At 56.6% G+C, this 13,471-nt stretch overlaps 4 protein-coding genes across 4 annotated transcripts in view; 2 read left to right on the top strand and 2 right to left on the bottom strand.

The window, feature by feature from the left end:
• Positions 1-259: 259 nt before the first annotated feature.
• On the bottom strand, positions 260-2,443 carry PTSG_03181 (uncharacterized protein; the record flags this gene model as incomplete). The annotated part of the gene is made up of 4 exons (XM_004995709.1): positions 260-370; positions 396-569; positions 790-880; positions 1,131-2,443. The coding sequence occupies 4 exons, from the start codon at positions 2,441-2,443 to the stop codon at positions 260-262; spliced, it is 1,689 nt and encodes a 562-aa protein (XP_004995766.1).
• Positions 2,444-2,835: 392 nt separating this feature from the next.
• On the top strand, positions 2,836-5,052 carry PTSG_03182 (thioredoxin peroxidase). The gene is made up of 3 exons (XM_004995710.1): positions 2,836-3,088; positions 3,438-3,609; positions 3,970-5,052. The coding sequence occupies exons 1-3, from the start codon at positions 2,984-2,986 to the stop codon at positions 4,284-4,286; spliced, it is 594 nt and encodes a 197-aa protein (XP_004995767.1). The 5' UTR covers positions 2,836-2,983; the 3' UTR covers positions 4,287-5,052.
• A 57-nt stretch (positions 5,053-5,109) lies between these two features.
• On the bottom strand, positions 5,110-11,335 carry PTSG_11976 (uncharacterized protein). Its single transcript, XM_004995711.1, has 15 exons — positions 11,137-11,335; positions 10,735-10,864; positions 10,389-10,522; positions 9,995-10,119; positions 9,714-9,807; positions 9,432-9,537; positions 9,155-9,270; positions 8,029-8,745; positions 7,721-7,785; positions 7,459-7,505; positions 7,078-7,214; positions 6,709-6,798; positions 6,280-6,338; positions 5,603-6,041; positions 5,110-5,388 (listed from the first exon to the last, which is right to left on the bottom strand). The coding sequence occupies exons 1-15, from the start codon at positions 11,266-11,268 to the stop codon at positions 5,311-5,313; spliced, it is 2,469 nt and encodes an 822-aa protein (XP_004995768.1). The 5' UTR covers positions 11,269-11,335; the 3' UTR covers positions 5,110-5,310.
• Positions 11,336-11,419: 84 nt separating this feature from the next.
• PTSG_03185 (CGI-07 protein) overlaps positions 11,420-13,471 on the top strand; it is a 4,706-nt gene continuing 2,654 nt past the window's right edge. Inside the window, exons 1-5 of the mRNA XM_004995712.1 lie at positions 11,420-11,707; positions 11,899-12,001; positions 12,341-12,767; positions 13,075-13,214; positions 13,369-13,457. Coding sequence (XP_004995769.1) covers positions 11,619-11,707; positions 11,899-12,001; positions 12,341-12,767; positions 13,075-13,214; positions 13,369-13,457 — 848 coding nt within the window. The 5' untranslated portion in view covers positions 11,420-11,618. The remainder of the gene's footprint in view (positions 11,708-11,898; positions 12,002-12,340; positions 12,768-13,074; positions 13,215-13,368; positions 13,458-13,471) is intronic.

Below are 13,471 nucleotides of genomic sequence, written 5' to 3' on the forward strand. Positions count from 1 at the left end.
AGATAGCACAAAACACGCCAGCACAACCGCACACACACACATACACACAGCTGCTGCAACGCACAAAGAATGGAAGGTATGTCTTCTTTGGGCTGCAGGCGTGACAGCACGTAACACCACAGCAGCGGCAGTGGTGGCGACGGTGACTGGTGGAGAAGCTTGCCTCGCACAAGGAACAATAGTCCAGCTACCAGCAATTGACACACACACACACACACACATACACACGCACACACACACACACACACATACACACAACTTACATGAGCAAAATGCATGGCTGCCAGCCTGCATGGTTGCTCCGATGGTTGCATGCAAGCAAAACAGTGTCGCTCAAGCATTGCATCATGGGCAAGTGCAGCAAGTGCAGCTGCAGGTATGCAGGGCAAACTCACATCCTCCTGCCACTCGGGTCGCGGGAGAATCATGGGGTCTCCGAGCGCATAGTGCTGCGAGTATGTCAACATACGTGCGCGCTCCACTTTGGACGTGGGCACGAACACGCCCCTGTTCTCCGGGCACCGAAAGTAGCGCACCCCGCTCATGACGCCGTCGTGGGCACCAATGGCCTGCGCGTGAGAGAGCGAGGTGTGTGTGTGTGTGTGTGTATGTGTGTGTGTGTGTGTGGTAGGGGATTGTGTGTGTGTGACTGGTGACAGAGCAGAGGAGTAAATGCACGGACATCATATGAAAGCGGAGTTGGAGACACGAACAACTCCAACACAGGCACACAGACAGGCCACACAGGCACAGACACAGACACACCCAGACACATACACATAGCGTCACCTCATCAAGCTCAATGCCCGCCCACTCGCCGGCCTCAAAGTGGACAAGACCGCAGTAGCGCAGCACCCCAGCCCGCCCTTTCACCGTCACCCTGATTAACATGGTGGGGGTGGTGGCAACGGCAGCGGCGGTGTGAATGTGTGGCTGATTGCACGCACCGACACCTGTGGGTACTTGTTGCGTTTCTCACCGCGCTCACGACAACTTTCCCCTTCAGCGCGGCACACACACACAGGTACACACACACACACACACAGGTACACACACACACAGGTACACACACACACACAGGTACACACACACACACACACACACACACACACACACACACACACACACACCTTGCGTTGAGCGGAATACCGGTCGCTGTTTCTTCTTCGCTCTGTGGGCCGCGCACCTCCATGTTTGCAATGGCATCGCGTGCATCCTGCTCCGTGGTGATGGCCTGCCCCACAGATCCGTCCGTGCTGTACCCGCGACTGCGCTGCGAATCAGCGTGCGCCCGCCCAGCGTACGGCACTTCACTGTCGTCGTCCGTTTCATCGTCCCCGTGGAGCTGTTCATAGCTCTCTCCTTGTGCACTGTTCCTGTGGCGGTACGGGCCACGACCAGCGTACAAGGTGTCGTTGTCATCGTCATCTCCATCCTCGTCAGCGTGCCTGTGGCCTCGTTGGCGCTGCCTGTCCCCATAGGGTGCGGATGTGCGAGCATCTCGGTGGACCCCGTTGTCCGTGCCGTGCTGCCGGCGTGTGTGGTGGTGAGACGAGTGTTCGGCGCCTTCAAAGAGAGTGTCCCACGATATCATGCCGCCAGAGGCGGTTGAGCTGGCGAAGGACGCGGTTCTGTCCATGTCATCGGCCCTCATCATCGCCATGGGCTCCTCTACCAGCTGCTGGTGCTGGTGGTGTTGTTGTTGTTGTTGTTGTTGTTGCTGCTGCTGCTCAGCCTCTTCATACGGGTCAGCGAATGGGTTGAGGTTTTGGCTGTGCTGGCCGCTGGTGAGCAATGCGGCCAGCTGCGCAGCAGGCGAAGCAGAGGACGTGGAGGATGGGGTGGAGCGACGACGGCGCTGAGCGGAGTCTTGCCGGCGAAGATGGCGGTGTTGGCCGTCACCGTCATCACGACCATCTCGGCTCTGGGGCCGGGTCGCAAACGGCTCCTTCAACGAGGATCTGCTTGTGTCATGACCGCGCTGCTGCTGTTGCTGGTGTTGCTGCTGGGGGTTGTGGCGGTCGTGCGTAGCGGCCATTGCGTCTGGGCGCTGGTAGCGCTCCGAGGAGCGGAGATACGCTGCGAGGGCGGAGTTTGAAGTGGCGAGGCGCTGCTCGAGTTTGGACTTTGGGTCGGTCCTGTTGTATTGGAGCTTGCGCAGCTGCTCCAGGCGCTCGAAGACGGTCTCGAGCGCGGGGTCGTCGTCTGGGCCTGCGGCTTCGTAAGACACGGGATCGCCGTCGAAGAAGCGCAGCGCGAGGTGGCTGCCGCGGTGCTTTGCGCTGCACACGCTGGAGATGCGGTGGAACAGCTGGTTCTGCTGCCAGTCGACGGGATCAAAGACCAGCCGTTTTGTGGTCAAGTGCAATGTGCCCAGCCATCCTTCGTGCCGCACCTGGCATTTCTGCAGCACCTGCTCATTTCGCTCCAGTGCAAGCGACATTGTCTTGCGGGAAGGCAAGAAAGGAAAAAAAGGGGGGGGGGGGAATGAGGAGTGAGCAGGCAAAGGTGGGAAGGCCGGCGAGCAAGGGAAGCCCGAAGACACAAAGGAAGGAGGGGAAGGAGGATAGACAGGCAGGAAGCGAGCGAGTGGTGTCTTCTTCGTTGTCTGTCGTGGGTGGTCTGCTTCAATCTGTGTATTTTTGTGTGTCGCCCATCGCAAACTGTCGGGCCAAGGAAATCAATGCAATTTGTGCTGTCGTTGAAAGCAGCTGGAACTTTCTGCTGGCACACGTGTGGCGCGGAAATTTTGCGGTGTAGCGGCTGGGTTTTGTTGCATCCACTGCCAACTGAGCGAAAAAAGCAGCCACTGGAAAGCGTGTCATCCTTCGTGTGTGTGTGTGTGCTTGCGCTTCGTGAGCGTCGTGTGCACCATGGCATCATTTCCTTCATTGCACCAAGCACGCAAGCACGCAGCCCAGCAGATATCAGCACCTGCTCGTTTCCACCCTCAACTCCACAGACACACAGACGAACCATCACCATGAGCAAGGCTTTTGTTGGCAAGCCCGCCCCCGACTTCAACGCCGAGGCCCTCCTCGACGGCACCACCTTTGGTGAGGTCAAGCTCAGCGACTACCGCGGCAAGGTGAGCAGCGCTCTCTGCATGTGTTCAGTGCGCGCGTCTCTGCGCGTGTGGAGCGCAGTTGCTGGTGTTTCTCTGAATTCCTTTGGTGACCCATGGTGGTCGTCTTGGTGTACCAAAACGGCTGTTTCTGTCTTGTTGGGGTGCGCTTCATGCTGCGTTTGAGCGGAGAAGCTGGCGTGTCGACGGCCAAAACACCCGAGACAAGCGTCACACAAGTTCTGCCAACTTCATCACACTATGCGCACATTCCCGCCACTCCACCTTTCAACCTTTCCCGCCATTCCACCTTCCAACTCGCTCCTTTCCTCCCCTCCTCCCCCCGGCTTCACCCTGCTTTTGGTCGATACAGTACCTCGTCATTGTCTTCTACCCTCTCGACTGGACCTTCGTCTGCCCCACTGAGATCCTTGCCTTCAACGACCGTGTCGAGGAGTTCCAGAAGATTGGCTGCGAGGTTGTCGTCGCGTCCACCGACTCCAAGTTCTCCCACCACTCCTGGGCCAACCACCCACGCAAGGATGGTGAGTCATGCTGTGCGCCTCCTCCTCCTCCTCCTCCTCCTCCTCCTCCTCCTCCTCCTCCTCCTCCTCCTCCTCCTCCTCCTCCTCCTCCTCCTCCTCCTCCTCCTCTTCCTCCTCCTCCTCCCTTGTTGCTGTGCCGTACTCGCCGTTGTCACACTGGCGGCACTGTCTGGCGGCGCCTTGTTTGCCACACCTCATCGTCCCTTTGTGTATCCCCGCGAACATGTGGCGATTCCACAGCCCCGCCCCCACACGCTGACTTTTGTTTTAACTGTCTCACACATTGCCCACACCCAACCTTGCGCCTGCCCTTTGTCCACTTGCTCTCTCTGTCTCTCTCCATCTCTGTGTTTTGGACAGGCGGTCTTGCCCCCATGAAGATTCCCATGCTCGCCGACCCCAACCACCAGCTGTCCAAGGACTACGGTGTCTACGTTGAGGAGGATGGCTTCAACCTGCGCGGCCTCTTCATCATTGACGACAAGGGTGTCCTTCGTCAGATCACCATCAACGACCGCCCCGTTGGCCGCTGCGTCGACGAGACGCTCCGCCTTGTCCAGGCCTTCCAGTTCACCGACAAGCACGGTGAGGTGTGCCCTGCCGGCTGGACCCCTGGCGCCGCCACCATCAAGCCCGACGTCGAGGAGAAGAAGGAGTACTTCAACGCCGCCAATTGACTCGCACGCGCGTCGCAGGGAGAGCAGCAGCCGCCAACCACCCCATCCTTCTCACCACCCAAGCAACAGAAGCACCCACAGCCCTCATCATCCTCCCAGCAGCACGAGCACCAGCGCACATCCAAGCCACAAAAGAGCAGCATGTGCACCTGCGTGTAAGTGAGCTGATTGTCCATGGATTGACCGGGTTGATGGTTTCACGCTGTTAGTGTGCATCCTCCTGGTGTTGTCCACGTTGTTGTTCATCCCAATTTACTCTCTATCTCCGTTTCGTTGTCTAGTAGCGCGTTGTGTGTCGTGTGCGTTGCTCGCCGTTGTTGTGAGATGTTGCATCTGCTCCTTCTGTGAGCTGTATTCGCCGTGTTTGCTGTAACTGTTGCCGCTTAGCTGCCTGTTCCTTCCTGTTTGTCGCACCCAACGTTCAGTCCAGTCAGTTAGAGGATTGACAACGGTGGCTGTGATGCGAAGCGTTGTGCATTGCACGCTTGTCAATAGTCACACCCTGTTGTCGGTTCTCCTTTGTGCGCTGTGTCTACGACACGTTCACACCCAACACAAGTAAACAAAGGTTTCTTCTACCCAGACAGTGATTGAGAGAGTGGTTGAGAGAGAGAGAGAATGTGTGTGTGTGTGTGTTTGTTTGTGTGGATGAGGTAGTACTGACTGGTGTGTGGATGAGGTGGTGCTTGTTGGGATGCTCCACATGGTTTGATGTGATGCTACACATGATTTGATGTGATGAGATTTACAAGCCAATGAAAACGAGAAGAAGAAGAAGAAGAAGAAGAAGAAGAAGAAGAAGAAGCGACAGCTAGTAATGGGACACAACGCGGCGTGCCCGAAGCACGCCTCAGAACCAATGCTAAGGTCAAGGAATGCATCCTTGGAAAATGTACATGAGACACAAGAAGGTATTGTCATTCAACTCAAAGAAGGAAGGGTGGATGGAAATGAAAAACGAAACACAGCATTCGAACAGTAATGCACTGCAACAACACCAGCACAGCACACTGATCCTGGCCAGCTAGGGCGGCGACGACGAGTGTGGCAAGTGGTGTTCGTCTGTGCTGTGCATGGCCTCTTGCAATGCCTCCATGGACACCTGCAAAAGTACAACGAACAGGGCACGGAAGAAAGAGGAGGAGGTGAGCTGCAGCGCACGCAAGAGGGATGTGGCAGACAGAACATGAAGGTGGTAGTTTGAGCAAACACACGAGTTTCAGTTACAAACAGGTAGATGGCAAAGCTGATCAACACATGTGTGCGTGCGTGTGTCTCACCCCACTGCCGCCAGCGGCAAGGTCAGGCTGCCTCACCTCGTGTAGTGGAAGCGGGGACAGGGGCGGCAGCGGCGGCTGGGGGACCGTGGTCGGGTTGTCCAGCGCTGATGACGTTGGTGGCGCCGTTGCGTGCTCGTGCATGGGGAGCGACAGAGGGTTGTGGATGGGCGGGGACAGGTGGCCCATCGCGGGTATTGCCGGCGCGTCCGGGTGGTGCGGGTTGGAGTGGTGTGGCGAGTGCTGCTGATGCAGGTGAGGGTGCAGGTGCGAGGGATCCGCAGTGGGGTGCGCAGCGAGCATGCCACCGTCAGGCGCATGGTGGTGCCCTGGTATGGCATGAGTCGTGGCTGGAGCAGCTCCGTGCGACGCGTGCTCGGGATTCGTGGCATCAGCCTCGCCCTCGGCCTCATGCTCCTCGTCCTCCTCATCGTCGCTGCTCACAACGTACTGCTGGTCAGCACTCAAGCACCGCGGCCTGCACAACCACGCCCGCCCGCAACACAACAGTGCGTTAGTCGTGGTGCCGGCAAATTGGGTGGGTGGCTGCGGCGGATTGGACGGGTGAAACGAGTCTTCTTGCAAAGAACTTGGACCGAACGGCCACCGTGAAACGAAACGAAACGAAACGAAATGAAATGAAACGAACAGACAACACGGGCAACAAAGCAGCAACAGCAGCAACAGCATCGGCGGCAGCAGGAACAAGGGCACACCTGAGCTTCTTCGTGTCGTAGTAGCAGCGAATCACGCTTCGCGTGGATCGGTTTGGGAGCTGAAGCGGCGAATGAATTTGCACAAGGATGGAGCACAAGCGGTCAGTGAGAAGCAGATGCTGTGACTGGCTGTGACTGGCTGAGACTGGGAACACGAATAACACTCACACAGACAGCAACAGGCATAGACGCAGGCACGCGCACAGACTTACACGCACACACACACACACACACAAACAGGCATACAGACACACACACAAACAGACACACACACACACACACACAAACAGGCATACAGACACACACACAAACAGACACACACACACACACACACAAACAGGCATACAGACACACACAAACAGACACAAACAGACAGACACACAGGTACACCCACCCACAAACACATGCAAATTCAAAAGCATGCGTCACCTGTGCTGCGATGCGGTGAAAGTGGCGGTTTTCTGAGAGGACGAGCTGGTGCAAACGCTGAATCTCCTCAGACGTCCACGGGTGCGGCTCCTGAACACACGCACAACCACAGATACAGCGACAGCAACAAGGGTGACAGCAATCATCAGTGCAGTGCACCCGGAGCGGCGAGACGTGAGATTTGGAATGAGAAGCATACCAATGCAAGGGGCGTGCAACGTCAGCGCATGACGTTGTGTGAGCATTCTGCTGGCCCTGTTCCCTCTCCCCATTGACTGACGAAACCAACACGAACCAATGCAGACAATGAGTCAGGCGAAAAGACACACAGGAAGAAAAGAAAATGAGAGAGAGAGAGAGGAAGCGTACAATGTATGCCGCCATGGCGCTGCGGGCTGCCTCCGGGTCGTAGTTGTGGTGGAAAAGGGCCGTGAGCGCGTGTTCATAGCGCTCATCCCGCCCGCGATACAAATCTTCATACGCACGCAGCGCAGACGCCGACAGCCCTGAAGGGAAAGAGGAAGGGGGCGGGGGAGAAGAGGACACAGCCACGCAGCCACGCAGCCATCGCACCACAGCCAGCAGCCACGCCAAGACAGTGGGTGGTGAGAAGCCATCGGGCAGCGGTGAACCATCTCCACAACAACGCCATGCATGCAAACAAAATCCACTGCAGGTGTGACAATGCACACACTCATGGTACCAAGCGTGCAACAAGCACGGCATGCGCAACACGAGACGACAGCTCACCTGCACCTGGCGGAATAGGGGCCCAGACCTTGTTTGCCGTTTCCCCTCTGAAGCAGCACGTGCAGTTGATGGGATGAAGCGTGAGCGCAGGGCGAGGAATGCAGAAACACAACTGTGCACGAGACAAACACACGACCAACACACGCGCACACAAAACGAAACTGAACGCAGAAGCACGGAGAATGAAGGGGCGTAGCGTCGTCATCTTCAGTGCACACACACACACACACGCACGCACACACGCACACACACACACACACACCGGATTGGCTCGCTTGCATCCATGGCGTTGGAGACCTGGGCCTGGTACTCTGCACCAATCTTGGGCTGCGGTGCACGCAACCACGCAAGCGCAGCGGCAGATGCAGGCGAATGAGGGGCACATTTTTCAGTGGTGGTGACGTGAATGAGCCCGACACTCCTCTCTTACGGTGACAATACCAACGCCCACATCTCTCTTGTTGATGTGGGATGAGGCTGTTTGTTGTGGTGGTGTTGGTGGGATGGTGGTGGTGAGATGGCGGTGAGATGGAGACGATAACTGTGGTGGCTGTGGTGGTGGTAGCGCACCGGCTTGTACGACGAGACGTATTCCTCGTCAATGGCTGCATCCTCAGCAGCACGCCGCATGTACTGCAGGAATGGATCCGTCTCCTCCACGTCAGAACACCACTCCTCATCCTCCTCTTCTTCCAGCCCTCCCTCATTGCCATCACCAGCACGAGCACCACCAGCACGACCACCTTCATCATCGCCACTGCTTCTGTCGACGGCGGAGGCTGCGGCTGTTGGATGTGCCGCTCTCGGTCCCGTTGATAACGAAGTCGTGTCTTCCGACGAGGAGGGTGTTGCTGTTGCTGTTGTTGTTGTTGTTGCTGCTGTTGCTGTCGTCGTCGCTGCTGCTGTGCCAGAGTCTGACGGGGAGGCTGTATCATCATCATCCTTCAGTTTCGGTCGTTTTGACGCCTGTACCTCTCCACTATCGCTTTGCTGCTGCTGCTGCTGTTGTTGTTGTTGTCGTTTCTGCTGTTGTTCTGCCGCAACAGCAGCGGTGACAGCGGCAGAAGCGGTGGCAGCGGCTCTCCTCTTTCTCCTCCCTCGAGGAGGTCGAGCAGCACCATCACCTGCACCAGTTGTCGCTTCCTTATTCGCACCTACTGCCGTCAATGCTTGTTCTTTTCTCTCTTCTTCCATACTCGCCCCATCATCCTTGCCATCGCCATCGCCATCACCGTCACCGCCCCCGTAGTACTTCGCCATCAGCTCCTCCACACTCAATTCGTTGTCCTGCAGAGAGCCCGATCACACACACACACACACACACACACACATACACACACACACACACACACACACACACACACACACACACACAAGCAGTGTTGACGCGGAGCACCAAGGTGACGCGAGTGACCAGCAAAAGCAACCATGGGGCGGGGTGATGAGGATTGCACACATGAGGCGTGCGCGCACGCACAGTCACGCCTCGACGTACATGTGCTGGCGCATCGTGACACACGTAGATACACACACACACACGCACACACACACACACACACACACACACACAACACAACACAACACAACACAACACAACACAACACAACACAACACAACACACACGCATGCACACACACACACACGCACACACACACACACACACAGCACAACACAACACAGAGCGTGGTGTGCGCACCGCCTGGAGGTCTGCGAGTTCGTCGTCGTCGTCACCGAGCGCCTCCTCGTCCTCCCGCAGCGTCGTTTCGTCGTCGTCGTCGCCATCGCCGTCGTCCGCAGGGTCGTAGTCAACCCCTGCGGGTTGGTTGGTTCGTTGTGTGTGCGCGTGCAAACGATGTCAGCATGCCAAGGACACACGCACACACACACACAGACGGAGACACAGACACAAACACACAGACAGGCGGACAGACAGACACCAACCTGACTCACGCAAGCGCATGTGTCCTTCTTACCTGGTGGAACTTCCGGATCTTCGCTCCAGTCTGTGACAACGGCCGCGCCGCCCTCCACGCTCATGTGGAAGCGACGGAAATACACAAAGCTCGTGTCAGGTGACACCTGTTTACATACACATGTGTGTGTGTGTGTGAGAGAGAGGGTAAGTGAGTGAGTGAGCAAGCCACGCACGCACACACATACACACAGTGTGTGGGACATGAATAGCGAGCAGCAGCAACGCGAACAACAGGGTTTGTGCGCGTGCATGTGTGTGTCAGTGTGTGCGTGTGTGTGACCTTGAACTTGATGGACCACTGTGCTGGGGCGTTCTTGAATGCGCGAAAGGGCCGCATGGTGTACGTCGCGCCGTACGGGCCCTTGGACTTGTACCTGCAGCATACCCGCACCCACACATTCCGGGCAGTGAGGGCAACAACAAGCACAACACAAGAAAAGGAAGAGGAACACACAATCGAAGCGGATGCCCCATCTTCAAGAGGAGCTACGCGCACGCAGGTGTGGCGGCCAGACAGCTATGATAGATGAAGTCAACCGTCGTGGGCTGAGCGGCACACACCATTCTGCTGCGAGGGACATGGCTGTCTCCGGGCAGACGGCAGCCAAGATGGCCTGGTTGTCTGCGGTGGACAGGTCAGGTGCGCCATACAGCCTTCTCAGTTCGTCGACAGAGAGTTCTTGTTCCTGCAGGCAGACAAGAACCGACACAGCATGTGAGACGCCATCACACCCGCAAATCATTTTCAACCGCACATGCGAGAAAGACAAGGGTTCATGGCTGTTTGATGCAGTGTGTGTCTGTGTGTGGTCGAAAGTAGCACACCCACATTCACACCTCCACACCCACATACACACACACACATACACGCACACACATGTACACACACGCACACACACACACCCATACCCACCCCCACATCCACCCCCACATCCACACATCCACACACACACACCTGCTCCAGCATGGCGAGTTCCTCTGCAGCTTCCGCAGATGTAATGCGCAGGTTATCCTCATCATCATCATCGTCATCGTCATCATCGTCGGGATTTTGTGGGTGGCCATTGTGTTGTTTCCGAGATGGAGAGTCTGTGCACAGTTTGAACATGCCAAGCAACGTGCAAGGCCAAGAGGGCGTAAGATCTGGCGCAATGAAATGTGTATGTGCGTGTGCGTGTGTATGTGCGTGTGTGTCGAAGAAAAAGCATGGTGGTGTAAGGTTCGATTGCTGTGGGGAGGGGTGGAAGCAAGTTCACCACCACCACCACCACCACCACCACCACCACCAGCATCCAAGACACCTTGAGGGGCATGGGCAGAGAGAACGGTTTTGCTCTGTGGATCAAAGGCAAAGTGCCGGGTGTACTTGACTGGCTCCTGGTCGGATGGTTCGCTGCTGTCTTTGGGTGCATTCTCAGCATCGTGTGGCACCTGTGTCGAGCAGTGCAGTAAGGGGCACGGGAGGTGTGAGCGGGTGGCAGAGGTTGTGTTTCTTGGTGTCTTGTGTGAGAGTGAATGGGCCTGGGCAAGTCAGCAAAGATGATCCAACAACAAGCAAACGCCTCCTGTCGACACTCTGTGTAAAGGTTCTCGAGCTTTGGGCAGCGTGAACGCACATACATCGCAGACACGACGGTCAAATGCACACCGCAGTGACCATGCACACTGCAGTGAACCATGCATCGCACTCCAGGCAGACGCACCGTGTAGGAGATGGCAAAGTGTGTTGGGGACAGCTGGTGAACGCCCACAATTTGGATGCCTTCTACGTTGCTGTGGTGCTGCGCACACCACGCACGCGCCTGCGCCACCGCAGTGTCCTCATCCACGCTCATCTCACACACACACTGGACGGCTACTGCTAACTTGCAGCAAACGAGTGTTTGCTCGGGTGTGTGTGGGAGGGAAATGCACATCTTCCTCTCCGCTGGCTGGATTTGCTTTGTCGTTGGCGGGGTGGATGTTCACTACTTTATATGCTGTCATTTTTCACCCACGTGGCGCGGCTGATGTGAGAAGAGGACAACGTGCTTACACCCATCCATCCACCATCCATCCATCCATCCATCCATCCACGCGTCCATCCGCACACACATCCGTACTCACGCATCCATCAGATCGCCTCTGCAGCAGCAGCAGCCCACACACACGCACACACGCACACACACAAGGCGGACGGTTCATCATGGATCCCAGCATGCAGGGCGTGTTCCAAATGACAGAGGACATGGCTTCTCAACAGGCACAGGCCATGGAAGCCGCGCAGCAATACATGTGAGTGTGCTGGTGTGGTTGTGTGTGTGTGATAGATTTGCGCACAAACTGCCACCCACAAGGCGCTGCCACCACAAAGATCAACACCAAACACACACACACACACACATACACACACAAACACACAGTTACACGCACCTCAATCCACTCACGATGGCAAACAAACACCACGACAACACACGATACTGTAGTCTGTGTTGCGAGTGCGGTATGCAGATCACACCAAACCCAGCGCGCATGTGCGTGAGCTGCATTCGGTCGCGCGTGGACATTACAGATGGCATCCCCAAGTCGGTAAGTACAAGCAAAAGCACCTGCATCCTACAATGGAGTGCGTGTGCGTGTGCGTGTGTGCGTGATTGTGTGTGTGTGTGTGTGTGTGTGTGTGTGTGTGTGTGTGTGTGTGTGTGTGTGTGTGTGTGTGTGTGTGTGTGCGTGTCTCCGAAAACGATCTCAGCTTCGCTGGCCCACAATTTACGCCATTGCGACGTCCAACCCCAACCCCTCTCCTTCTCTGTCTCCCACCCATCCATCCATACTCACACGGTCGCTCTGCCCGCGACTGGCCCCGCCCCGCGTCATGACAATCTCCTGTTCCTGCTGCCGCTTCTGTTTATGTTTGTTGCTGTGCAGGTGGCTCTGTTCCACTGCAAAGGGTGCGGCCGGTACTCCAACCCGCCCAAGGGCTGGCTCGTGGCGCAGCTCGAGTCGAGAGAGCTGCTGAGCCTCTGTCTGCGCAAGCTCACGGGCCTGAGCAAGGTGCGTCTGGTGGACGCCGGGTTTATCTGGACAGAGCCGCACTCGAAGCGGGTCAAGGTGCGGCTGGTGATCCAGAAGGAGGTGCTCTCCGATGTCATCCTGCAGCAGGAGTTTATCGTCGAATTTGTGGTGCGCAACGAGTTTTGCTCGGACTGCCACCGCATCGAGGCCAAGGACACGTGGAACGCCGTCGTGCAGGTGAGGCAGAAGGTGCCGCACAAGAAGACGTTTTACCACCTGGAGCAGATTATCATCAAGCACAAGGCCCACGCCAAGACCACACGCATCTCCAGCGTCTCAGGTGCCGTCTCCCCGTGAACATGGCTGTGTGTGTGTGTGTGTTGTGTGTGTTGTGTGTTGTGTGTGTTGTGTGTGTTGTGTGTGTGTTGTCTTATTGTTTGAAGCACGCTGGCACGATTGCACGCCGTCCTGGAGGCAACAATCATCTGTGGCATTCACCAAATCACGCACCAAACTACGCACATCAACTCAGCCGACGAATCGTACACTTTGCAGATCACTCACCCATCATCCTCTTTCCTCCTTCCCATGCGCCCTGTCATTGCGTGTTGTCGGCCCGACACCCTCTTCTGTCCGCGTGCCATCAGATGGCGTTGATTTCTTCTTTGGGTCGAGCCACGACGCCCGGCGCTTTGTCAACTTCCTCGAGTCTGTTGTTCCCATCCGCACAAAGACCTCGCAGCGGCTCATCTCCCAGGACTTCAACTCAAACACGTACAACTTCAAGGTGAGAACTGTGTGCGGGTATGTGTATGAGTGCGCGAGAGTGCGCATGAGTGTGTTGCCACAGCAAACAGTCCCACACAGCAAATAGCAAACACTGTGCAGCGCATCTCATGTACTGTGTGTTCCCTGGCGTGCTCGCGTGTGCAACTGTGCAGTACACGTACAGCGTGGAGATCATTCCCGTGTGCAAGAACGACATTGTGTGCATGTCCCCGCAAGTTTCCCACAGGGAGGGCCACATCAGGTAAGCCAAGTGTG

Source organism: Salpingoeca rosetta, assembly GCF_000188695.1.
Source record: "Salpingoeca rosetta unplaced genomic scaffold supercont1.7, whole genome shotgun sequence".
Taxonomy (NCBI): domain Eukaryota; class Choanoflagellata; order Craspedida; family Salpingoecidae; genus Salpingoeca; species Salpingoeca rosetta.